The sequence below is a fragment of the Neomonachus schauinslandi genome, chromosome 6 (assembly GCF_002201575.2).
Source record: "Neomonachus schauinslandi chromosome 6, ASM220157v2, whole genome shotgun sequence".
NCBI classification, from domain to species: domain Eukaryota; kingdom Metazoa; phylum Chordata; class Mammalia; order Carnivora; family Phocidae; genus Neomonachus; species Neomonachus schauinslandi.
The window spans coordinates 45,297,519-45,324,724 of record NC_058408.1 but is presented as its reverse complement, the minus strand read 5'-3'; the positions used below and the strand labels follow the sequence as shown (position 1 = coordinate 45,324,724).

Here is a 27,206-nt window from a genome sequence, read left to right as displayed (position 1 = left end):
GAAAATGGAAGATTCTAAAAGGGAACACTTAAAGCAATTTTTTAGAAAGGCATCAAGTTCTCCATTTGTTATATACTGCAATACATAACAGTTTCCAATGACCTATTTTAATGGAAGTTTTAGGATTTTCCCCTGTGCTTCTTGTGCCTTTTATGACACTACCATTTTCTTGTTTGTGCTGTTAAGGCACCACTCATGCACCACAAAAATATTTTCAAATGCCAATAGAGAAAAAAAATGGAAGGAACAGCAAACATAGACTGCAAGGGATGAGAGCAATATATGAAATAGACAAGTCAGTCGGTCACTCAAGAGTACAACAGAAATTAGTGGACCGGAGGAGGCAAAGCATTGCCTTGCCAAACCATAAATTTGCAATGGTTTTTTTCATTTGGCAAAGGACATCCAGAATATGTAGACAGTAGATCAAAAACAATGCAACACGGCATAAAAGTATTAAAATGTAAACAAGTTTCCAGTTTAAGATTAATGTTAGGGTGAGACTTGTAAATTGTGTGAATTGCTAAGTAGTAATATTTACTTAGATTCACTTATCACAGTTCACATGGCTAAACAAGAAGAGGGGTGACTAATATCTAGAACAAAATGGTTCATGTTCATACGCCTAAAAAAGGCTTTTGTATCTGTGGTGGTTTTCAAACTTTAGTATGGGCACAAGTTGTTGGGATGCTTATCAAAATGTAGATTTCCAGGTCCCTTTCCCAGAGATTCTGATCTAGAAGTTCTACAGGAGGGTTTCTCAATCTTGGCACTATTAACATATTAAGAGATGATTTTCTTGCTGTGGGGACACCCTGTGCCTTGCAGGTGGTTGAGCAGCATTCCAGGTCCACTAGATACCATAGCATCCTTCCCCTGGGCCTGTTTTCAGATGTTGCTAAATGTCCCCTGGGGGCACAAATCACTCTCCTCCTTTGGGAATCACTTGTTAGGGTGAAGCTTATGGACTGCATTTCTAATAAGAATATCCAAGTGGTTTTGGTCAGTGGACTAAACTTGAGAAACACTGAACTAATGTATTGAATTATGTCCCCTCCAAAATTCATATGTTAGAGTTCTAACCTTCAATACCTCAAAATGTGATCCTATTTGGAAATAGTCATTGAGATTTAGTTAAGATGAGGTCATACTTGGTTAGAATGGGCCCCTAACCCAATATGACTGGCATCCTTATAAAAAGCAAAAATTTGGACCCAAGAGATGGGCACACAGAGAAAATGACATGCAAGCCAAAGAACTACCAGCAGCCAGGAGAAAGGGCTGGAACAGATTCTTCCCTAGCTTCCATGGCGGGAGCATGGCCCTGCAGACACCTTGACCTAATACTTCTAGCCTCCAGAACTGTGAGACAATAAATTTCTGTTGTTTAAGCCACCCAGTTTGTGGTACTTTGTTAGAGAAGCCGTAGCAAGCTAATAAATAAAGAATAAAACACAAGTCAGAGTTTAGCACTGGAACATTTGAAGCAGGATCAGAGAGAAAAATGGAAAGATTACAGATGGGCCCCAATTCCCGATTTACCTTTCTCAGTGCCTAACTTAAAATAGAAGTTGATAGTTTTTATTTTTATTAAGCACTCTCCACATGTATCTTGTCTAAGTTAAATATTAAGAATAACATCTTATAATTTGTGACTTTATAAGGTTGAAATTGCCAGTGTTCCATTTTCAAGTTTTCATCTGGATTATATAGCACTTGAATAGATATGCTTGAGTCTGGAGTTGACTCGAAGACAAATGGAATTAATTAATTATGCCATTATCTATAGAAAAGGTAATATGTAAATGTGAAATTCCATACAAGGCAAAAATGCATGGACTGATCACACTGTAGCTTTAAGAAAAGTGTTGACTGTTTCAGGTCACAAAGGCACTATTTAGAGTACAGCAAGAGGGACCATGTGTCCAGCAGGCCACACAGTCATGTGCCTCTCCAAAGTAGGCAATTCATACTCTCTTACTGAAAGAATGAAGCCCATGATATTAAAAAAAAAACTTAAGAGGCATGTACTCTAATAGCTTCATTTGCAATAAAAGTGAACACTGCTATCGTTATTAATTATCAGAAGACAAAAACAAGAGCCCAGTGGCAAATGTCAGTCTTTTTCTCCTCAAGATAGAACAGTCATACTAATAGATATCTTAGTTCCTGTTTCCTCCCACAACTGAACAGGGGTGAAAAAACAAGCCTCTTTGCCTCAAGATTTTAGAAAGAAAAGTTGTAAAGCTTCTATTGCAGATGAAGGGCCCCAACATTCATCTTTTCCCGCTCCCATAAGCATAAATAGTTCATGATAAAGATCGGTAGGCTCCTAGAAATGTCTATAAACTAACTTGAGTGGTCAAATACAAACAAGGTTGGGCCTAGACCGCTTAAGTGCCCTCCCCAAATCAGGATAATCGAACAGGACGTTAGCCTGGAAGCCTCTGCCAAACTCTAAACTTTACCTCGGCAAATCCCCTCACCTTTAATCTAGGAAACTTTCCAGCATGCCCTTCAGTCACATGAAGTTGCCGTCAGAGCCCAATATACCTCGTGTGTCCCCGGAACAGGTTTGCCTCTTGGGGCAAAGAGGCAGGGTGGATAACTAAGTTTGGCATGTGGTCTAAGAGGCCCCAGAAGGTTAGGATAGGGACTGCTGATTCTCCAGGCTTTTTTCTTTTTCCCAAAGAGGGCAAGACCAGCAAAGAAAGGACTGTCTCCGAAAGGAGAGCCGCGCTCAGACAAAACAGAAATCCGGGGGACCAAAAGGAGAAGTAAACAGGTTTTTATAGCAACACTAATAGAAGGCCTTCTCTGACCTCGCCAATGATTTTTTCAGTTACTGAATACTTTCACCCCTTCCCCCAGCGTGCCTCTCTTCTCACTCACAACGCTCACACCCCCTCCCCGCACCCTTCAACAAAGGTGAGGGCCCACGGCCAACTGCAGGCTCTAAGGTCCGCGGCGGTCAGCTCCAGTCTAGGGCAGTTGCCTAGATGTAAATTTGACGTCGAGAAATCTAATCTCCCACGTCTGATCTCCGGTTATTGTGCCTCTAGGGGGAGGCAAAACAGGTGAGGGCGGCTGGAGGAAACCAGTTCCGGCACAGTCCGAAAGGGCGAAGCGAGGGTGCGAGGCTAGGGAAGGAGACGACAACGCGATAAATAAAAGGAGGCGCGCCCTAAACACTGCCTCTCTCCCTGGGATCACCTTGCCTTGACCTAGTTGAGCCGAGCAGGAAGGAACCCAAGGGGGTGAAGGAGAGTCTGGGCGAGCGGTGGGCGGGGCCGCGAGCGGGAGCTTTCTCGTGCTCGCTTGTGATTCGCCGACGGATTCGGGCCGGAAGCTGCCGGGAGGCACTGGCGGCGGCGGCGGCGGCGCACGTGGTGACGTGCGAGGGGGTGCGGCGCGAGCGGGCGGCGGCGGCGGCGGCAGTGTCTCCGGGACGCGCGTGGAGGTCGGGAGCTCCGAGCTGCTCGGCACAGTTTCTCCGCCTGCTGCTTCGGCGCGGCAGTGCTAGCGAGCGAGCGAGTCCCCGCGAACCCTCGGTGGCGCGGCCCCCTCCTCGCAGCCTCCGCGGACTGACCGCTCGTCTTCCCGCTCGACCGCTCCCCCCCTCCGCGGCCTCGAGGCGGTTTCCGTTGGGCCGATTCCCGCCCGCTTCCTCCTGCTCCCCATCGAAGCTCCAGACATGAGTTTTTCCATCTCTTCAGAGATGAACCAGGTAATACGCGCAGGACCTAGACGGTGGAGGAGGGAGAGGGCGCCCGGAGTCCGAGCAGAGGGATGGTGCGGGCGGCTGGGGAGACGGTGCGAGGCGCGGAGCAGCGTTCTGGTCCCGGGGAAGGACGCTCCTGGCGCTGCCATGGTTGCCGCGTCGCGTTGGCGGCCGAGGCGGGTGCCGGCCGCCTCAGAGAGAGCTGGGGCAGAGGAAGTAGGGCGGGAGTTTTTGCCCGTGGGATCCTCGGGGGCCTGGGTCAGGGCGCCACGGGGCAAGGATGACTGCCGGAAGGAGGACGCGGGAATCTCCTTTCCCGCTGTCAGGAACCGACTCCTAGTGTCTGGGTCTAACCGAGGTCTAGACTCTCCTCCCTGGGACCTCCCAGGACCCGGCGCGTGTGGGCGGGGAGCCGGCCCCAGGCTGCATCGGTGCTCCGGGCCCGGAGTGGGGTGCCACCGCGTCCCGGATCGCCGAGGGCCGCGGGGTCCTTTGTTCCCGCTCCACGTTGCCCGCTTTTCTTGCCAAGCGCGGGGAGAAGGGGGCGGGAGGAGGGAGGGAGCAGCTGCCCTGACGTGTCGGCTCTGAATGACTGCGTGGCGGGCCAATCCCAGCCGGGGGTGTGCGGGCGATGGGCCCCTTGCCTTCCAGCCTTGGGAGTGGGCGCCCTCCCGGCAGCGCGGGGAGGAAGGCCTGGGGCTACGGGGCTCCTCAGTCACTCTGGGGCGATCGCCACTTTCCTTTTTACAAAAGAAATCGGCGGAGAGGTTTGCTCTTTTTCCATTCTTAAACGCATCTTGCAAAACGGTGTTTGGTTGTAAGTTCTTGATGGTAGCAAAGTATCGGGCAATACCGCATTGAGAGTTGAATGTAAGAAGACTTGGACCACAAATATTTTAGAAATAGATTGTTGCTCAATACATAGTAGACAGAGCTATTGTTTGAAACAGCTGACGTTTCAAAACTTATAGCAACTAGAAATATGCTTCAAGGGCGCAGTTTTGTTTCCTAATGTCTGTTAACCAGTGATGGACGATTAGAATACCCTGGTATCAAACTGTTCTTTAAGGACTTTATGTGGTGATCTTCGGTCTAGTAATAAGTAACAACTTTGGAAGCCTAGTACTACTCTTAACAGTTGAACAAGTCCAGCATTGACTAAACTACCAGAATCCATATTTTCGTTTAGTAATTCTAGCACTGGCATTTGATTTAAGGATAACAAAATACTGATGAATAGTTTTAGGCATAATCGTGCTGAAACTTCCATCTTAAAGATGCTGAGGAGAGCAGTTGTATATCTGGAGATAAGGCAAACACTATTTAAAATTGGATTAACGGGCATCTGGGTGGCTCAGTCGTTAAGCGTCTGCCTTCGGCTCAGGTCATGATCCCAGGGCCCTGGGATCGAGCCCCGCATCGGGCTCCCTGCTCAGCGGGAAGCCTGCTTCTCCCTCTCCCGCTCCCCCTGCTTGTGTTCCCTCTCTCGCTGTGTCTCTCTCTGTCAAGTAAATAAATAAAATCTTTAAAAAATAAATAAAATTGGATTAACAACAGTATCATTTAATGCTAGCTGGCAGGCTGCTTATCAAATGTCTATAATTTGGTAGTTGGTGGTAAACCGGACTAGAACCACTGACCTCTTCATTTGTACCGTTTTTCTAAACACCCACCCCGCCAAAAAAACCCAGAGGATCCCAGGTTTTGGTTTTAGTTTTAAATTGGTATCTTTTGGGCTACTTACTTTGGAGTGGGGGCTTTTTCGTGGTTGAGGTATATTTTAGATGGCAATTGAATGTAGTTTTGCAAATGTTTTTTAATGTAAAATGTTTTCTCATTAGGGAAATGTCTTAATCGCTGATACTAAGATAAAGTACTCCTGAAAATCATTTCATTGACTTTTCAACAATATGATTTTATAGTCAAAGATCTCAATGAAGGAATTCTAAAAGGTCGGAGATCCTCCTATCTTTAGAGAGTGTAAATGGAGGAATTATGAACAAGGGGGTGATCTCTGGGCTTTTGTTAGAAGCACAGAAAATACATGCTTATCTTCACTTGTAAACTTGAATTACCCCTTGTGATTTCTAAACCTATCAGTATTTTCCTACCTATCAGATCAGTATTCTTTTTTTTTTTTTTTTTGTCAGATCAGTATTCCAGCACTTCTGGTATCAACCTGAATACCCAGCAGGTACCTCCGCATTATAATGTCCCAAAGCAAATTCCTCTTTTCCTTCTTTACTAACTTTGAGCATGCAGCAAACTCAAAATAACTGTTAAGCTTTTTGGAATTCTAATTTTGATACTGATTTTGATAATGATGCCACACATATCCAAGCTAAAGTATAGGATAAGCAAGGGTATATATAATATCTTAATGTTTCTGCTTCCATATTTTATTTATTCCTCCAGACCATTCCCCACAGTTCTGCTAGAGTGTTCTTGCTAATAATCCTTTTCTGCTCTCCAGCATTGTTTAAACCTTAACATTGATCTTTCTTACTTCCTCTCCCACTATTTACCATATGCATCCTGCAGACTATAATGCATTGAAACAGAAATAGCTGCAGTTTCTGGAATATGTATGCTGTCATACCCCTTTCCTCTTTTGTTTGAACTATTTTCACTGCTTGATTTATCTGTCTTTCTGGTTGGTCTGTGAAGTTTTCAGGGCTGGGGGATTGGAGTTAACTCCATTGGTATTAGGAGCATCCCATTCCAAATTGTGCCTGCCATATGTTTGGTGCCATAAATGGGAACATAAGAATTTCAGAACAATGAGGATGGAGGAAGTGAATGAGTTTGGTGAGTTTTGAGATGGTAGTTTGAAAGGTGACGTTGGGAATGTATAACTTCTGGTTTTACAGAGATTGATTTCCTTTGTATAATTATAAAACCTGTCCTTTAAAAATAGAGTTCATTCCTATTTTGTGAGTTGGCTGCCCTCAAAAGATTGCCTTGAAACTTAAATAATATTTGTAATTTGCCTTGAGGTTTTAAGGATGCTTTGAAAGTTTGATGATAACATTTTATCTTGCACTTACTGAAGGCCCGAGAAGAATTTGGAGGGGAGGCCATATTGTGCCTACCTTTTTTTTTTTTTTTACAACTCTTGGATAAGACCTGTTGAATTGTATTTCAGTTAAGCTAATCTTTTTGGGGCCTGTGGTAACATAACGTGTGAACTTCTGGGTGTTACTAAAGCAGTTTAATTACTCATTTATGAGTCTTCTGTCTCCATTTTCTTGCACTGGCAATACTAAGGAACTGAAGTGTATTTACCAGAATATATTGTATTTGACCCCAGTTTCAATTTTTTTTTTTTAAAGATTTTATTTATTTATTTGAGACAGAGAGGATGAGAGAGAGAGAGCACATGAGAGGGGGGAGGGTCAGAGGCAGAAGCAGGCTCCCCGCCGAGCAGGGAGCCCGATGCGGGACTCGATCCAGGGACTCCAGGATCATGACCTGAGCCGAAGGCAGTTGCTTAACCAACTGAGCCACCCAGGCGCCCCCCAGTTTTAATTTTTAAAGTGAATTAGTCAAATGTATATTTTAAATAGCAAAGAAAATTTTTTTTAGATTTTAATTCCTGTGTAGTTAACATACAGCACTGTATTAGTTTCAGGTGTACAATATCGTGATTTGACAGTTCCATATATTACTCAGTGCTCATTAAGACAAGTGTACTTTTAATCCCCTCCACCTAGTTCACTCATTCCTCTACCCACTTCCCCTCTAGTAACCATCTCTTTGTTCTCTATGGTTAAGAGTCTGTTTTTTGGTTTGTCTCTTTTTTCTTTTGTTCATTTGTTTCTTAAATTTCACATATGAGTGAAATCATGTGGTATTTGTCTTTCTCTGGTATATTCTGCTTAGCATTATACTCTCTAGATCCATCCATGTTGTTGCAAATGGCAGGATTTCATTCTTTTTTATGGCTGAGTAATATCCCTTTGTGTGTGTGTGTGTGTGTGTGTGTGTGTGTGTGTACATGCCACATCTTCTTTATCCATTCATCTATGGATGGATACTTGTGCTGCTTCCATGGTTTGACTCTTGTAAATAATGCTGCAGTAAACATAGGGGTGCATATATCCCTTTGGATTAGTGTTTTCGTGTTCTTTAAATACCAAAGAAAATTTTAAGTTTTACACTTTTGTATAACTCTAGGTTGTTGGGGCTTTTGGTTTGGCTTTTCAAGGAAAAAAAATTCTGCCCACATTTTTGTTCCACCAGTTACTGAGTTTGAGCTTCACAGACCAAACTAAGATCTACAAATTTTTAGAATCATTTGAAACTCAATTTGCCCAATGCTTACTTGAGTGAAAGTGACTGTGAACTTTCAAAGACTTGGTTATGCAGGCAGGAGTTGATATAACCTCCTCCAACTTGGGGGGGGGGGAGTTGAGAGTAGGGACCTACAGAATATGAGGACAGTAATTGAGTAAAGTAAGTTTGTTGCATTAACTTAAATGTCAAGTGGACTTGGGCTAGCTCTTAAAATCAAGTAGGGTTGTACTGATCATTGAAGAGATGAGATTCATATTAAGACCTTGAGGTACTAGAAAAATCTTCAAGGTCTAAATATAGAAGAACTCATTTTATTGCAAAACTAATAATATTGTACAAATTTGTATACCTAGAGTTGCTCCAGAAATTTTTCAGTTTTTCTTCCAAAGGACTGAAGTGATTTTAACCATCTCCCCCCCAAAAAAAATTTTAAGTAGAACTTCCAATTTATCAAATATAAATAGATGTCATTTTTACTTTTGGTTAGATCAAGACTAGTTTACAGAGAAACAATGAATAATAATTAAAACTGGTATGGTTTTTCAAAAAGCACATTTTAATTATATCAATCTAATTTGCATGGAGGGATTCTCCCTCCCCTCTTCACCCTTTTAAGAGCAGCTTATGAAACTGAAGTGAGGAGTTACCAACTATGTCTGTGGATTGGCCACCCAAGTATGTATCATATATACAAAGATTTTCTTAATTTGAGCTGGGTCTTGGCTGAAAATGTCTGAAGGTTTTCTTAGGATGGTGTGTTCTCTCTGTGTACATAGAATTGTGTGGTATTTGGAAATCATTTGTTAGAACTTAGTTTTTTTTAAAGATTTATTTATTTATTTGACAGAGAGACACAGTGAGAGAGGGAACACAAGCAGGGGGAGTGGGAGAGGGAGAAGCAGGCCCCCCGCTGAGCAGGGAGCCGGATGTGGGGCTGTATCCCAGGACCCTGGGATCAGGACCTGAGCCGAAGGCAGATGCCAGACGACTGAGCCACCCAGGCGCCTCAGAACTTATTTCTTAAAGGCTGGACTAACTGGTCTAGATGCAACTCTAGAGCAGAGGAAATCAGTATTACATAATAGTATGATACAGTTTTGTTGCAGGGTAAGCATTGACCACACCCCCAACCTGAGTCACAATTACTCAGGATGTCCTTGAAATAGAATAGAATTTAAATTATAGAGAAACCAGTTAGGGCATGTGGGATCCAGCTCCATTACAGATTGTGCATGTGTTGAACTTAACAGTTTGTTCAGTTGGAGCTGGACCAGCCTTCAGTGGGTTCTGGGTTAAGTCATTATTCATTCACCTGAACGTAATTGTTAGAATTCTGGGTTTGATTGATGTATCAGGAAAATCCAGGTAATTTTAAGATGTCCATTTTTTAAAGTGTGTACATCTTTCAAATAATTTATTTAGTTCTCGTTTCCTGAATTATAATGACAGTGGTGTCATAGCAGTTCAGGTGATTAAAAAATAAGTACCATCTGAATTTGACACTTGGAGTTGATGACACGTGAAAATGAAGGGGGGAAATGGAGGTAGGAGGACTGAATATGATTACTTTGAAGATGTGGTCTGAACTAGAATTATTCCGTTAGTAGTTTATTACTGTATATAAGCAAAAGGACCATACAAAGAACAGGCATCAGTATTTTCCCTTTTTGTTTATTTAGTTCACTTCTTAGTACTCATCTTTGTATTTAAGTTTCTAGGCTAGTTGTTTTGGTAGTGGGGAGATGGGATGGATACAAAGATGAACAAGACAGAGGCTCTGCCTTACAGGGCCTTGAATCAAGGAAGATAAGGAGGTCCACAGAAGCCCAACTCAACAGACCAGCTGGAAGATTACACATGGCTTTCAGAGAGTGTTCAGTATGTGGAAGATAGGGAGAAACTTCTCTCAACTGGGGGGATTTGGCAGGGGCTCTATGGAGGTAAGATTTCATCTGGCAGAGGTTGCATTAAGGGTATTCCAAGAAGAGAGAAGAACTTGAACAAAGGTATAGAGGCTAGGAAGAGCAGACCACATTTTGGGGAACAGTGTGTCCGGTTTGACTATAACATTGTATACATGTCTGGGAATAATGCCCAAAGGTTGCTTGCTGGCTGGTGAAAATGGACAGATCCTATGTTTGTATGTTAGTTGTAACCTAATAGTAAAGAATATTAGAGTTAACCAATATTTGTATTTGTTCTCTAATCTTGTGCTTGTATATCTCACTCAAATGATACACGTTATTAGCTCCTGTCTTCCAGGGAAAGTGTTTGTTTGTTTGTTTGTTTTAATCACCTGAATAGTTGTAGGTCAAATGAAAAATGTTTATGTATAATTGCATTTGTGTTATTTTCTGTACTTCTGTCATTGACAATAAGATGTCTTCAAGATAAGGACTTTGATCTAATGCACTTAGATCAATGACAGTCTTTGATCATTCTGAGTATCTAAAATTTGTCATTATTACAGATTATGATGCATGATTATCACAGAAGAAATTCGTGTCTATAGCTTTTAAGGACTTGATTACATCATTTCAAGCCTGATAGTTTTGGAATCACCATTAGAGCTTAAGACACCTCTGCCTTCACTTCAACCACCTGTCTTCATACCTTGAGGAAGTGCTGAGTTTTAACACTCCTTTGTCCTTGGATTATCTAAGACGTCCCAGAAATCCATTTCTCACCAGTTCAGTAGGTAAGTGAATATTCAGGGCTCAGTGCAACATTAAGACACATTGTTCTTCTGAAGACTGTGTCCAGTCTACTAACAGCCTTTCATAATTTTCTTAAAGGGAAAGTCAGTAATCATTTGTAGAAAAAAACATTTTTCTATTTTTTCTTTCTATAAACTGTTTTGAATTTAATCAGCTCAAACTGAAATCTCCTATTGCTGCTTTTTAATGATAGATTTTGTATAGCCATTAGTCAGTTGTTCACAAGTAAAGGTGAAATGGAGCTTTTTTTTAAAGAACATTAAATTTCTAGCATGTATTCTTAGGAGATAAGTGATTTCTAATATCTGAACCTTGCAAAGGGAACAGAATTTACATTTGTCTTGTATATCTTTGCTTTGGGAGTAAAGCAATGACAGCAGCCCAGAAGATGGAAGCCTATAAGTGATGACCACTTTACATCCTTCCAGGGTTCTTAGATTGCTCCTTGTTTGGGTTTGTGCAGGGCTGGGTTGACATTTCTTACCCTTCGCAATGAATGTGCATGGAAACCTAGACCAAAAGCGTTGAGATACTCACCGCTGTATGAATCCTCAAAGACTTAGGACCAAAGTACAGGGGTACAAAGACTTGGACATTCAGTGCCAGTGTTTCAGCAATGTTTTTTGTGTAATAACATTTTTGTGTTGATAGGATGGAATTTGAAAATAAAGATACCGTATTACTCTTTAAGGTATAATTATAAAAATCCTCATTCACAAGTAAAATAACACCGCTTTCTTTCTGCCCTTTAGCCAAATTTATAAGGAAAAATGATTCCCAATGGATATTTAATGTTTGAAGACGAAAATTTTATTGAGTCTTCTGTTGCCAAATTAAATGCCCTGAGGAAAAGTGGCCAGTTCTGTGATGTTCGACTTCAGGTATTTAAAACTTATTGGAAACCTACAGAATTGATATTTCATTACTAAAAGCAGTAAGTTCTTAGATTTGCTTATTTTCTTTTTCATGGTAGGCATTTCATGAAATAACTTTAAAAAACAATGATTTACTTATAAATATTAAAGAATCCGGTGTGGTAATTAGCTATACATAGTCCACAGTACTTCTAATTTTAATTCCTCATAATTTCAGGTCTGTGGCCATGAGATGTTAGCACACAGAGCAGTCCTGGCTTGCTGCAGTCCCTATTTATTTGAAATCTTTAATAGTGATAGTGATCCTCATGGAATTTCTCATGTTAAATTTGATGATCTCAATCCAGAAGCTGTTGAAGTCTTACTGAATTATGCCTACACTGCTCAGTAAGTACTTTATAAATTGTATAATTAGGGGATGTCATCAGGAAATTCCAAGTCTGTCTAAATTTATTTCAGTTAAGTATTTGTGTTTTAAGGCCTTAGTATCCTAAGTGATAAAGAACTTTTTTTTTAAAAGGTTGAAAGCCGATAAAGAATTGGTAAAAGATGTTTATTCTGCGGCAAAAAAGCTGAAGATGGACCGAGTAAAGCAGGTAGAGTACCAGAAGTTAACATATATAAGGAGGACTATTACTAGCAAGTCTGTTTTTACATGATTAGAATGCATAATTTGTCATAAGCCATTTTTTAGTTTCAAGAACTTGAAAATGGCCCCATCCCCTAGAGAACTGAATGTTATTTTAACCATTTATTAACCATTTAGCTATAGTTATAGAGAAAAGTCATATTTCACTCAGATAATTTGAGCTAAACCCATGCTCTTCCAGTAGTCTTCTCGGTCGGGTAGCTGTATCAGTCACTGATAGCAGGATGTAAAATAAAATACTCCTGTTTTTCTCAAGAGTTAATCATATAACTTATATTCTCTCAGTTCATTTGTTCTTCGTTCTGGAGTTCCTCTTTAAAAGGTCTTCTAGAGGGGCGCCTGAGTGGCTCAGTCAGTTGGGCGTCTGCCTTCAGCTCAGGTCGTGATCCCAGGACCCTGGGATCGAGCCCCGCATCGGGCTCACTGCTCAGCGGAGAGCCTGCTTCTCCCTCTCCCTCTGCCTGCCACTCTGACTTATCTGTGCTCTCTCTCTATCTCTCTGTCAAATAAATAAATAAAATCTTAAAAAAAAAAAAGAAGTTCTCCTAGACCTTAACGCCAGTGAGAGCTGCTTAATAATTCATAGAATAAAAGGCATTTAATTTTTGGGGTGCCTGGGTGGCTCAGTTGGTTAAGCGTCTGCCTTCGGCTCAGGTCATGATCCCAGGGTCCTGGGATCAAGCCCCGCATCAGGCTCCTTGCCCAGTGGGGAGCCTGCTTCTCCCTCTCCCTCCGCCACTCTCCACTTGTGCGCTTGCATGCTCACTCTCTAATAAATAAATAAAATCTTTAAAACAAAAAACATTTAATTCTCTAATTTGGGGGTCAGTAAACTGTAAGCCAGCTGCCTGTTATAAAGTTTTATTGGAACACAGCTTTCATTTACATAAGGTCTCTGGCTGCTTTCCACCTGTTGTGATGGAGTGGAGTAGTTGCGACAAAGACAGTATGGTCCAAAAGCCTAAAATACTATTTAGCCTTAAGAGGACGTTTCCTGGCCCCTCCTATAATGTCACGTCTCTGCATCCTTCTATGATTTGTAGCACATATTCCTCAAGTTTGCAGTGTAGGTTTTCCCTAATGTTGCTCTTTTTCCAAAATTATTTCCTACCTGTCTTGTCTTTGCTCCAGCCAAACTAAATTGTTCGCAACATCTTTCTTCCCTGCTTCCTCTATTCTGCATTCAGCATCATCTCCCGTGTAGATCCCAGTTCAGATACTGCCTTCACGATGAAGTCTTACCTAATTATTCTAGTTGGAAATACTTATTTGAACATTTCATATGCATTATCACAGCATTTCAGTTTGTTGCATCTTTCCTTAAACAACTTAGACATTTGAATGGCATTCTTCGATGTTTGTTTGTATATGTATGTTCTTCCCATTGTTGTTTGATTAAGGCAGTGATTTTTGATTCATCTTTATATCTTCACATAATGCTTACGCATTGAGTATTAAATATTTGTTAAATAAAATATATGTAAGTGTTGGTGCTTATGTATTTCTTTTCCAAGGTTTGTGGTGATTATTTACTATCTAGAATGGATGTTACCAGCTGCATCTCTTACCGAAATTTTGCAAGTTGTATGGGAGACTCCCGTTTGTTGAATAAGGTTGATGCTTATATTCAGGAGCATTTGTTACAAATTTCAGAAGAGGAAGAGTTTCTTAAACTTCCACGGCTAAAGGTAAGGAGTAAAAATCTATCAAGAGATATATACTACTTAGTTCCAGGCACGGAATCTTTGTCCCATGTTTCAAGCATGTAAGTAATGGTTGGGAAAAAGACAGTACATCGAAATGATACTGTTATTTTTAGCAGTGTAACAATTTTCTGCCTACCCGTTTGTGTATTTTTTGGCTACTGATTTTCTTATAAATTAGAGTAAATATATGGAATGTGATTGGGCATCTATGACCGTTTTATTATGAAATTGAGCATTTAGCTGAGGATTAGAGACTCAACACTGATCTATGTGTCACTGTTTTTTCCTAACTCTAGTTGGAGGTAATGCTTGAAGATAATGTTTGCTTGCCCAGCAATGGCAAATTGTATACAAAGGTAATCAACTGGGTGCAGCGTAGCATCTGGGAGAATGGAGACAGTCTGGAAGAGCTGATGGAAGAGGTTAGTTTTAAAGTAAATGGGATTCAACAATTCTTAAAATTTATTTTGCTATAACATGAAGGATTCCCTCTCACTTTTATTTTATAACCATGACCCTAAAGAATTTAAATTTTGCTATAGGTACCCCTAAGCTGAGAAACAGGGGGGGTGTCCAGGTGAGCTGAATGAACCGTTCAGTTTGGTCTTCTGCTTTTCTTTTTTTATTTCTTCGCTTATTATGTGCTGTTAACTTCCTTTAAAGTAGCATGTAATTTGCTTTAGAAATGGGAGGTGGTACTGAAATTTTCTGTAGATTCTAAGTTTTTCTTCACAGGTTTTTGCTTTAAATTTGAAAGTAGGTAAAAGCTTCTAATGGTTGTTCCTCCCCATTGATTTATCTCCCCATAGGTTTATTAACAAAACTAGGATACCCAAGACTGAAGAAACAAGAAGAAACCTCAAGTGTATTGACACGTAAAGAAGCAGCAGTCCTGCCCCAGTTCTCCTAAGAAAAATCCGCTGTGGGCAGAGAGCGATGATGATTTAATGGTGTTTACTCCTTTACAGGATTCTCTCTTTAAAGCTTTGTGTTTTTCAATGGTGTTGTTCATACATATAGTCACTCACTTACCTTGGGCTACTTTTTAAAAACACACAAGAAAAATTTGATGGAGAAATGGTGGGAATTAAAACGTATGCAGATGGAGCAGTAGAGTGACCCTGCATCTGTCATTCCACTTGAGCCTTTCACACTCACTAAAGGCTTACCAGATCTGTTAGGCCTTGAAACATAACTGTTATCATATTCTAGGAAGGCCAACAGGTGCTCCCTAAGTTTTATATCATTTCCCACTTGAAAATCAGGTGCATTAACCATGTGTTTGCATCTGCTAAGGGAGGTATCTCTACAGCTTGTTTGCGTTTTGCATTTGCTTTTTATCTGTTTTTCTTGGCATTGCCTACAGGACAGAAATATGTTAATGCAAATCAGACCACTTCAAAGGTGTAAGCCATACTCCACATTTTATTGTAAATATGTATATTCTTTAAGAGCCTCTATATATTGTACTAGTGCTTTTTTTCTTAATGCCATATAATAGAAGCTATGAGAAAATGAAGATTTCTTTCAAGCCAATCAAGCCAAGGACTCTTCGGCCAGTATTAGAAGATTCTGTATTTGATTTTTGTTTTTTAAATTTTTACAACCATGACCTGTATTTTCTTTACTTCGGGATCCTGCCAGAGCAAGATGTCAAGAAGTTCAAGAAGCACACTGGAGGTTACCTTGAGGCGTTTGTGTGATCTGCATACTAGTGGAGTAGCCATGGAGACGGTAGCCACATGGGTGTTCTGTTGCTGTTTTGCAGGTTCAAACCTTGTACTACTCAGCTGATCACAAGCTGCTTGATGGGAACCTACTAGATGGACAGGCTGAGGTGTTTGGCAGTGATGATGACCACATTCAGTTTGTGCAGGTACACATTGCACATCTGAGGTAACCGCAGGTTAAAATGGGATTAGAGCATTTTATAGCATACTGAAATTTTCCTTTAATAAAGGAAAGTGGAAGAATTTCATTGGTATAACTGAACAGAAACATTTTTGGGACAAAACAAGCCTATCTTTCTTAACAGTTACTGTTTTTGCCACATAAAAAGAAATGAATTCAACACATTTAGATTTTTTTTCTCAATGAAATAGGATTTACAGGTAGAAAGGCCAGTAAGATGAAGCAAAGTAGAAATTGATTTTTTTGGGTTAGATTACAAAAAATTACTTTGCAACAGGAAGAGTGTTGTTAGACCCTATTTTTTATTATTTTTTTTAATCTCAGGTATAAACTTTTTTAGTCTAGGGACAAATAATTGAGAGAAAAGTATACAAATCATAAGTGTCAAATAGTGAACCCACTAATTTAAACACTACTTGAGTCAAGAAGAGATTTCTACCATCCTGGAAGCCTTTCTTTGCCCCTTCCCAGTCACCTCCCTACACAATCCCCCAGGGGAAACCATTATTCTAACTTCTGAAACAATAGACTAGTTTGCCTGTGTTTGAAGTGAACATAAGTGGTCATATAGTATGCATTCTTTTTGTTTGGGCTTCAGCTCAACGTTGTATTTGTGAGGGATAAACTATAGAGTAGGCTGAGTTAACCCAGTTTTAAGGGATGGTTTTCTTTAATAGAAAGTAAATGATAAACCTGATTGGTGAAGTTCTCAGGTATTCTGTGGCAGTAGTGGCCAAAGATCTTTACTTTCGCAAAAAGTGTCAGGGTTTGAGTTGAGAACTTTGTTCATAGTTGTGCATTTTGAACATTTAGAATATTTTTCCTCATAACTCTAAAGATGTTAACATTTTTTTTATTTTTATTTTTTTTAAAGATTTTATTTATTTGACAGAGAGAGACAGCGATAGAGGGAACACAAGCGGGGGAGTGGGAGAGGGAGAAGCAGGCTTCCTGCTGAGCAGGGAGCCCGATGCGGGGCTCAATTCCAGGATCCTGAGATCATGACCTGAGCCGAAGGCAGACGCTTAACGACTGAGCCACCCAGGCGCCCCAATGTTAACATTTTTTTTAAAAGTTACTCTTTAAACAAGCGAAGTTTGAGGGCCCAATAAGTGGCAGGCCGTGATGTTAGGTGTGTGAGGGACAGTTTCTGCGTGCAGGACCTTACAGCCGTAGATTGCAGTGGTACAGTCTTACAAGAGGTATCTGCGGGCGCCTGGGTGGCTCAGTTGGTTAAGCGACTGCCTTCGGCTCAGGTCATGATCCTGGAGTCCCGGGATCGAGTCCCACGTCGGGCTCCCTGCTCAGCAGGGAGTCTGCTTCTCTCTCTGACCCTCCCCCCTCTCATGCGCTCTCTCTCTCTCTCTCTCATTCTCTCTCTCAAATAAATAAATAAAATCTTTAAAAAAAAAAAAGGTATCTGCAAAAGGCATAAAGGGGAGGGCATGGTGGAACAGGAGAGAAACTAGGGAAATGGAGGCAACATTTGAGCAGTCCTAGGATTGAGACGAGTTTGCATAGCAGAGGGAAGTGTGTCAGCAAACAATACCTGTGCAAGGATGATAGGCTTAGAATGGCTGGTCACAAGATTGAGAAAATAGGGAAATGCCACCTGATGGGGGCTTACATTTGATCCTACAGGTAGTGGGGAACTTTCAAAGATTTTTAGACCAGGGAGGAGAGTGATATGAAGAGAGATATTTCACAACTTTAGTAATAGTGTAAAACTGGGCAATAGTCCCAACAATAGGGGGATTGGTTAAATTACTGTATTTCTGTACAGCAAAAATCCACACATTAGTCACATTGAAGACAAGTGGTTAACTATCATATGGGCAGTCTCTAGGTCATGGGACTCCAACTGATCTGTGGTTTGTTTCCTTTTGTTTTTCTTATTCTAGTAAGTGATTGCATTAAACCCTTCAATTTTTATGACCCAAGTATAGAAGGTAGATTAAAGTTTGTGGGACCAATTTACAGACTTTTATAAGTAGTCGTTAAAAAAAATGACGACTTGATCCAAGGGCCTGAAGGAGGAAGAGTGGACTCTAGACATTTATAGTTTCAAAGGTTGAGTGAGTTCTTAGTAATCATTTAGAGTAAGAAAGTTAAGGAAAAAGGAAGAATTTGAGAAAATGGGATTCTGACATGTGACTCATTAGAAGGTGGTTCCCTGGATAAAAATCATGAAGTAAAACAGGATGAGGGGACACATTAGGCTTGAGGAATAGGAAAAGAGTTTGAGAAGAAGCCATTAGAAAGGAAGGAAGAAATTAGAATCAAAATATGTTAAAAAGCTAGCTAACATCGGTAGAGAAAGTTTGAAGGAGGACAATAAATTGTTAACTGTGTCAAATCATTCTTCGGGAGGTCATGTAAAAGAAGGTTACAGATACCATGTCTTCTGCATTAGTTTTGGGAGGCCCCTTGGTAACCTTTAGTGGGTGTAAGTTCCAAAGAGTATTAAGGTCAAGAATCCCTTAGCGTGAGAAGTAATAGTGGTTGAAAAAGAAGCAGCCACCAGAGATTACCCCCTGGTAAGCCAGAGGCAAAGAAAGTGGAGCCAGTGGGTGGCTGGGTGGGAGGAGTTGATACAGGAAAGTTTGAAGATAAAGGAGAGGAAAGGATTGTTTGAAATGTTCCAGAAGGAGTATAAAGGAGTTAACCAGCACTTCTGTACGACTTGTTAAAAAAAAAAACCCCAAATAGTCTTCGTTGTTACCATGCTTTTCTCTTTCACGTTGATTTTTTTTTTTTTCTCAATTATAGTCCATATGTTAGAACAGTTTTCTTACTGTGATAAAAGCTCTTAATGTAAGCATCATCAACTTGTGATACTTTGGATCCCTTCTTCCCACAGGTTGGGATGGCGTTTTATGTAACTTGTAATTTCTAGTAGCAGAGGACACAAGTCTGTCATAGTACAAAAAGAGTGGCTTTATACTCAGAACTTCTAATCTTTCTTTTAGTTGTATTGCATTAGGCAATGAATTATCTTCTCTGAGTACTGTTACCTATAAAATGGATAAAAGGGCAGTACTACCCTTACTGGATTAAAAGAGATGTTGTGAATAAAGTGCCTAGTAATACCTAGGTATATAACAAATGTCTAAGTAGAATTTAATGGTAACCATTAACATGGTGCATTCTCTGCCTCTTCTCAAAATAGCCTCATATGCTGTAACCACGCTTGTTGAATGGCACAGACCAGACTTTTCACAGCTTCAAGTAGCTACCAACATCTTCTCCTCTAAGAGTTGTTACGTGGCTTTTTGTTGCCACAAGAGACAAATTTCTACTATAAATCTTATCTACCCATGTGTCTCTGGCCCTGGGGACTGAAATAAGTGGATAAGCAGACTTGGTTAGGGACTCAGCATGGTACCTGTTCATTTGGTAGTTCCTCTTAGGGTGTCTTTGACTCCTCTAATTCCATGTGATCATAGCCTTTAGAAGTGTCAAGGGCTAAAGTAATTGGAAGAAAACCATCAAAGGGAACTCATACACAAGAACACAATGTAATTCTCTTAACAATCATTTGAAAATTTATAGCTTTGCCCATTTCTCCCTCTTTTAGTGGTCCTGTGTATTCTACTTCTGTGAATGTTTGGTTCTTTTAGTATTACTGTTCCATTTCTGGTTACTATTTTTTGTGTTTTGATGTAGTTTGATTTGTCTAGAAAAGCACTCTATAATACCTATAAGGTGGTCCTAAAGAAATATACCTTTCAGTGTTTCTTGTTAACTGCCACTTTTGTCCTGAAAAATACTTCTCAGAGGGACTGGATTGGATAAATGTCTGCTCACTCTTTGCTGGCATTGTATGAAGGGTATCAGAGTACATATGATTTAATTACATTTGACCATTTCTTGGGGACAGTGGGTTAAATGTATTATTTCAGATAATTCACCCTTTTAAATTAATAAGCTCTTTTGGAAGATGATTCTACACTTAGTATAAAGAGTATGTGAGCTTATGTAGATTTGGGGGGGTCCTTCCCCCCCTCCCCCCCCGAGGTATCTGATATTTGATCTACAACATGTTTTTTTAATTGTTTAAATGGAGCTTTTCCTGACCAGGCTACTTGTGTAGGTATAGTTGTTTCTTTACAAGTGGAGATGGAAGCATGCCAGTAATTTGTGTCAATTGGAAAGTTGGTTTGTTTTAAATTTAGTTATGATATAAACGTCATACATAGGTGAAAGATACTGTTTTTTCAGTGTTGTGGAATAGCTCAGGAACAAAGGTACACCAGGTATGGTCTTTGGCTAGGTTTCTGTAGCTGCCTTTTGATTTTGCAGAAAAAGCCACCACGTGAGAATGGCCATAAGCCGATGATAAGTAGCAGTTCCACTGGATGTCTCTCTTCTCCAAATGCTACAGTACAAAGCCCTAAGCATGAGTGGAAAATCGTTGCTTCGGAAAAGACTTCAAGTAAGTGTATTACATTTGTCAGATTGTCTTTTATTTTTAAAGGAGTGTTGAGTGGAACCATTTAATAACTTTGAAAGTGACGGTTTGTGGAGAAAAAACTGAGAAGCAACTTAATTTGGAAAAGAGTAGCAGATCATTCCACTCTGGAATCTGGAGTCCAGTTCAGGATCACGCAGCAACCAAAAGTAATAATAATTGCATCTTAAACATAGAACTTTTGTGCTTACAGATAACACTTACTTGTGCCTGGCTGTGCTGGATGGTGTATTCTGTGTAATTTTCCTTCACGGGCGAAACAGCCCACAGAGCTCACCAACGAGTACTCCAAAACTAATTAAAAGTTTAAGCTTTGAGGTGCAACCAGATGAGCTAATAGAAAAGCCCATGTCGCCCATGCAGTATGCACGATCTGGTCTGGGGACAGCAGAGATGAACGGCAAGCTCATAGCAGCAGGTGAGAACAGAACAATAAGTGTTTTCTTACTGGAAACTTTCAACTGGCTAAGCCTCTCAAATGGACGTTTGTGCTTGCTAGTGACACGTGAACTTTGGAAGACAGGGTTTAATGTGCCTTCTCCCTTGGCATTCTACTTTACCACATTCTAAAAAAACTAAGAAATAAAAAGTAAATACTATTGTGTTGCCTAACCTTTAAGTAAATGTCTGTTTCTAATTCTTAAACTATAACGTAGCTGCATTATTCTGTCCTTATTTTCAAGCCAAGACTAAGCAATTTACTCATACTGCTAATGTTGTTTGGCTATTGTAAGCAGTTAGTTAAAACATCAACTAGTGGGGCCTTACTAAGTTTATGGATAAAAATTCCTTTTCTCCTTGTGCAGATTACTTAAATCATTCTGGACCAGAAAGCCTGGTCCAGTTTAATAAACGTAAATCTTGATGTTCCTTTTACCAGGTGGCTATAACAGAGAGGAGTGTCTTCGAACAGTTGAATGCTATGATCCACATACAGATCACTGGTCCTTTCTTGCTCCCATGAGAACACCAAGGGCTCGATTTCAAATGGCTGTACTCATGGTAAGCGCATTATGTTGCAGGAAGAAGCAATCCATATTTAACTGTTTCTCATACTTCAGAATGGCAGAAATTCTAATCTCTCACTTTTGATATAGGGCCAACTCTATGTGGTAGGGGGATCGAATGGCCACTCAGATGACCTGAGTTGTGGAGAGATGTATGATCCAAGCATAGATGACTGGACTCCTGTTCCAGAATTGAGAACTAACCGTTGTAATGCAGGTAAAATTACTTTTCTTCTGGGATAAATCAGTAGTTAAGTATGATAATTAAATTATCAAGATATAACCTTATTTTATACTCACATAGGAGTATGCGCTCTGAATGGGAAATTATACATCGTTGGTGGCTCTGATCCATATGGTCAAAAAGGACTGAAAAACTGTGATGTATTTGATCCTGTAACAAAGTCGTGGACAAGCTGTGCTCCTCTTAACATTCGTAAGTTTTTTTGTGTCATGTTTTTTGTTTTGGGGGTTTGTGTGTGTGTGTCTGTGTGTATTTTAACTTCTGAATCAACAGTATATGTAGTATACGACTTAAGAGTTTTGGGAGATAAAATAATTTGGTTCGACTTGATTTTATAGGTAGACACCAGGCTGCAGTCTGTGAGCTTGGTGGTTATTTGTACATAATTGGAGGCGCAGAGTCTTGGAATTGCCTGAACACGGTAGAACGTTACAATCCTGAAAATAACACCTGGACTTTAATCGCTCCCATGAATGTGGCTAGACGAGGAGCTGGCGTAGCTGTTCTTGATGGTGAGTGTTGGGATTTGGAAAAGTGAGGAATAGGGAGTGATGAGTTTCTTCTAAAATTCCAAGAGAATGTCAATGATACTTAGACTATATACTTGTATAATTAGAATTCAGAAGCAGCCATCTTTTCTGATGCAGTAGGGATTGATGGTTTGTCTTTTAGAAGTCTTTTCTAATAGAGACTCAGTACTTAATATATCAACACACTGGTCTTTTGATGAGTTCACTAAATGAAGTTCTAAGTCTTTTCCTTCCATAAACCATATGCAAAATGTATCATCTTGGGAGTTTGTTCCTTTAGAGCAAGAATTCAAAGAATTTGATTTGCAAAAAGCAAAAGTAAGTGCAGATCATCTAGATCTAGTCTTTTCTAATTATCTACTCCATACCTAATTGGAAGCAATACTTAAGACTATTTTAAAAAGTCTTTCCAAAAGCATTAAACTTGGTTTTATATAGACACAGCTTTCTTTTCACATCCAGTTTACTGATTTATATGTTTAATTATGTAATTATAATAATGAGTTTAGTTAACATTGTCTTGGGAATAAAGCAGAATCTTAGTTAAGCTGTGGCTCAACTGCTGAAAGCACAGATGTGTAGACATGCCAGCAAGTAGCCTACTGGCCTGTAGCCTGCAGCCCCACCCCCAAGCCTTGTCCGTTCTTCTCTAAATATATAGATGCAGACAGGTTGTGACAGATAAGGAAATAGTGAATTTTTTTTTTTTTAAGATTTTATTTATTTATTTGACAGAGAGAGACACAGCGAGAGAGGGAACACAAGCAGGGGGAGTGGGAGAGGGAGAAGCAGGCTTCCCGCGGAGCAAGGAGCCCAATGTGGGGCTCGATCCCAGGACCCTGGGACCACGACCCGAGCTGAAGGCAGACACCTAACAACTGAGCCACCCAGGCGCCCCATGAATTTTTTTTTTAATGCTAACCTTTTATCTGTTTGAAAATAACTTATTAACTGTTCTGCATATATATTTGAAAGCAAGTGATGACTCCTGGTCTGTTTCCAAGAAGTTTTTGTACCAAAATAATTTTATATAGTTGGAAAGCTCAAGAAAATGTTCAGTTACCTGAAATCTGCTTTTCTTTAACTTCTTTTGAAGGACTAATACAAAATTTCCAGTGCACAGAACTACTCTGGCTTGCCACTAGTTAGCTGCATTTTTAGGTGAATTGTCCACCTTCTTTGGGCCTCATTTCATCTGTGAAATGGCAGTAATAGTAGCTACCACAAAGAATTGTGGGAATTACACTTCAGTTAGATGCTACCCCTCTCCTTTCAAATTGCCTGAGTTCCAGGTATGAATGGGTTTTTATCAGTTTTATTCTGTTTGTATCCATAGCTCCTAGAGAGCACTTGCCACCTTAGTGAGGCATTTAAGGAGTATTTTCTGATAGAATGAGCAGGCATTTCTACTAAGAACCACTGACTTTAGCAAAAAACAGATTAAGTAGTTTTTCTCTTACTCTCTCTAGCTTTACCTCCTTTCCTTTCTCTTTTAGGAAAATTGTTTGTAGGTGGGGGCTTCGATGGTTCTCATGCCATCAGTTGTGTGGAGATGTATGACCCAACTAGAAATGAATGGAAGATGATGCGAAACATGACTTCACCAAGGAGCAATGCTGGGATCGCAACTGTAGGGACCACCATTTATGCGGTGGGAGGATTTGATGGCAATGAATTTCTGAATACGGTGGAAGTCTATAACCTTGAGTCAAATGAGTGGAGCCCCTATACAAAGATTTTCCAGTTTTAACAAATTTAAGACCCTTTCAAACTAACAGGCTTAGTGATGTAATTGTGTTTAGTAGAGGTACACTTGTGAATAAGGAGGGTGGGTGGGTATAGATGTTGCTAACAGCAACACAGAGCTTTTGCATATTGCATATTAAACATGCTGTACATACTTTTTGTGTTTATTGGGAAAGGAATGCAAAGATGAAGGTCTGTTTTGTGTATTTTTAGGACTACTTTGGTTATTTTACTTTTTGGAAGTTGATATTGTAAAAGAATAAACCAAGACTTGATCGGGCATGTCATTTCAAGAAGTCCCCTCTCCTCCACATTTGTTTTTGCCAATTTGCACATTGAATGACTCTTCCCTCAAACATGTATTATGGGGCAAGAGGGGGTAGGGTTTAAGATCTAGGCAGTTGGGTTTTTTAAGGGCCCTTTTTCAATAACTGGAACACTCTATACAAAAGAGACTTACTTATTTAACTAGATAACAATGACTATTTTTGTTTTTATTAAAAGAAAGCTGACATGCCTACCAAGATTTAATCTTTTATGATTGCCTTTTTATAACTTTTTATATTCTCAGCACAGTGCTTTACCTGTTGAAGATATGGCAGATTCAAATTACTGAAGCAGGGTGGCAGTCTTAAAGGATGCGGAGTGAGGTGTTTTATACGCCCAGAATGCAAACTTCTAAGCTTTTGCCTCAGCTACTTTTTTTTTTTTTGAGAATGCAGTACCATTGTTTATTTGAATGGAGTTGCTGAACAGTAACATAGCTACGATTTTTATTTGAAACACTGATTTCAAATATTTTGACTTCCTGAGGGTATATTTTATAAAGCAAGACACTTAATATATAACAGTAAAGAACAGTGAAGTACTTTATTTTCTAAATAATTCTTGTCTTTATTTATCATTAACAAAATAGTCCTAAATAGCGCCCTCGATTGTGAAAAAAAATTAAACTGTATTGGGTGTATGAATGCAGCCTTTATCAGAACTATGTTTTTGTTCAGTTTTTCTCTTCATATGGATAAATACTGGTTGGGGTGACTTTATCGAATGTGTTGTGCTACACATATAACTTATGGTGCCAAATTAGCACATCCTAATGCTTGCTGCCAATGCAAACATATTAAAGGTACTTGCAGGAAATCCTTGCACCATGGAATTAATATCCAAGTGTTGTTTGTGTACTCATTCATGACTAAAAGCTTTGGGGACAATTTTTTTTTCCCCCAGTAATAATGAGTATTTGTGGGAAAATAGTCACCTGACACGTCTGAAATAAGAACTGATGGTAAGATTTTTTTCTCAGAGAAGACAAACACACAGGAATCTAATGAGCCAACTAGGACAAGATGACTACCAGTGGCTAACTTGGATTAGGAAGAAAATTGTTCCACTGGTACATAGACACCTTCTTTCTCTCATTCCACAAAAAACCATCAAGAAAGCTCACCTGGTGGCTATGTAGTTGCTGACTATATTTGTTGATTTGGTTCTGGACTAAAACTAGGTTGGCAGATTTGAATTTGCCTAATAGGATGACTATTTTTTTTAAATGGATCTGTATATGTCTTATTTAGCCCAAGGAAATAAAATTTTAGTTGGGGATTCAGCAATAAAATATTTGAAATTACTTCTCAATTTCTAAGTAACCTGCTAATTCCCAAGTAGCATTAAGCAAATAATAGGTGTGAATACTCTGGGTCAGAGTTTTTCTGTATTATTGATGCCAAACAGGTAGTTTTGGTGGTTAAAAGTATGTTTTTTAAGTATGTTTTGAATATAAGAAGAAGCTCCCATAAAGGGGGAAAAAAAAACAGTGCTTATTGACCAGTTGTTTATATTTATCTCCATCTAGAAGGTACACGTTTTTCTTGAGGGAAGGAGAAAATGTGGCATAGCTTCAAGATAATTAAAAATGTTTTTACCACCAGTGTGGGTTTGGGGGTAGTTTAGAAATAACGTTGGTAATAACCACCCTTGTGATCAATTGTAATAATGCATAAAACATACAGATGCCTAAAACAGTAGCAAAACTATAAAATACCTGCTTGAATTAATAATAATTGGTTATACTCACACATGAATTTTCTTTCATTGTGACATTCAATGTAGGGTTTTGATTTTTGGCTTCTAGTATGTCATATATGCTTTCCCATTCAACATGTTTTAGAATTCCTTATATTTTAGGGGAAAAAACTGGATCTGGGCGTTTGATACAGTCCTAGGATCCTTAATACTCTAGGTGTGCACCCTATGGTTTCTCCAGATCTTTGAATTCTTAAAACTGAAGTAGGTAAAAGAAAGAGTCCCTGGAGGATATTTCTGCAACTTCAAAGTTGCCTTTGGAAGAATATGAGATCACAGAAAGTTTTGTCTCTGTTAGTCCTTTATTTGTATCCTACTTGGTTCCAAAAAAGGATTTGAAGAGTCTTTCATTGAATGACTGGATGAATTAACTGGGTGGAAAAAAAAAAAGAAAAACAAGGAAACACCAATGTATGTAATATAATGGTGGTTAACCAGGGTGTTGGATAAGAGTGGTGGTGTTTAAGGGTACAGACTTGTAATGAGTAATAAATAAACCTGAGATCTAATGTGCGGTATGATGAATATAGATAGATAATAATGTTATGCTATAAATCCATCGCAGTCATGCTGCAATATATAAATGCATCAAAGTAAGTAAGCTATACACCTTAAACTTAACAGTGTTACATGCCACATTTATTCATTTTTTAAAAATCAAGGAATAGTGGAATCATCTGTAGGTTAACAAGGAATTCTTCGAAGCACCAGTTTCTTTCATAGTAAAAACCAGAAGGTTCTCAGTTGTAAAATGATGCACTGAGCAACAAGTACTAGCACGGAGGCCAACAGATTGTTGAAACTTTGCTATTAATAGCTCCATGCCTTACTGAGGGTTGAATAAGAGTGAGAAGCAAAAAGCTCAGTTAGTAAGTGTATATAGGGTTGATATCTTGTGGAAATTTAAGAACCTATAAAGGGTGTACACCTGAATACATTTGCTCAAAGTGAGCAAAGGGAGTAATTTTAGCCTGGGAAAAAGGCACACACAGTACCAAACTTGGATGAAGGAAAGAGAAATGAGGGAATGACACAAGATGAACTGAAATATACAGCAAGTTAGGAATAGGAGTTGCTGTATTAAAAGGTTGAAATGTACCTACCAAATGTAAATAGTCCATTAATTAGCAAGGCCAGCTATCCATTAAGGCTACTCCCAAATCAAAAGATCTCTAGATCTTAGAATTCTTAAAATTGAAGTAAGTACCTCCTACATTAAGCAAGTGTTTTGTCGCAAAGGTGGTACCG

General features: G+C 39.6%; 1 protein-coding gene across 4 annotated transcripts; it reads left to right on the top strand.

The window, feature by feature from the left end:
• Positions 1–3,355: 3,355 nt before the first annotated feature.
• On the top strand, positions 3,356–26,426 carry LOC110574122 (influenza virus NS1A binding protein). 4 transcript variants are annotated; one of them, XM_021682789.2, is made up of 15 exons: positions 3,356–3,727; positions 10,488–10,715; positions 11,487–11,615; positions 11,827–11,996; positions 12,130–12,205; positions 13,773–13,946; positions 14,261–14,266; positions 15,733–15,840; positions 20,178–20,310; positions 20,540–20,764; positions 21,227–21,348; positions 21,444–21,570; positions 21,658–21,789; positions 21,936–22,109; positions 23,624–26,426. In XM_021682789.2, the coding sequence occupies exons 3-15, from the start codon at positions 11,505–11,507 to the stop codon at positions 23,875–23,877; spliced, it is 1,812 nt and encodes a 603-aa protein (XP_021538464.1). In that variant the 5' UTR covers positions 3,356–3,727; positions 10,488–10,715; positions 11,487–11,504; the 3' UTR covers positions 23,878–26,426. The 4 variants fall into 4 exon arrangements, with proteins under 4 accessions (XP_021538464.1, XP_021538463.1, XP_021538465.1 ...); XM_021682788.2 differs by having other exon boundaries at positions 14,261–14,386; XM_021682790.2 differs by lacking the exon at positions 13,773–13,946 and having other exon boundaries at positions 14,261–14,386.
• The last annotated feature ends 780 nt before the right edge of the window (positions 26,427–27,206 follow it).

Bases quoted from the DNA above. Each gene is read 5' to 3' on its own strand.
- LOC110574122 (XM_021682788.2), top strand. From the start codon at position 11,505: ATGATTCCCAATGGATATTTAATGTTTGAAGACGAAAATTTTATTGAG. The intron at 20,765-21,226 runs GTGAGAACAGAA...TCCTTTTACCAG, and splicing joins CGGCAAGCTCATAGCAGCAG to GTGGCTATAACAGAGAGGAG. The intron at 22,110-23,623 runs GTGAGTGTTGGG...TTTCTCTTTTAG, and splicing joins TGGCGTAGCTGTTCTTGATG to GAAAATTGTTTGTAGGTGGG.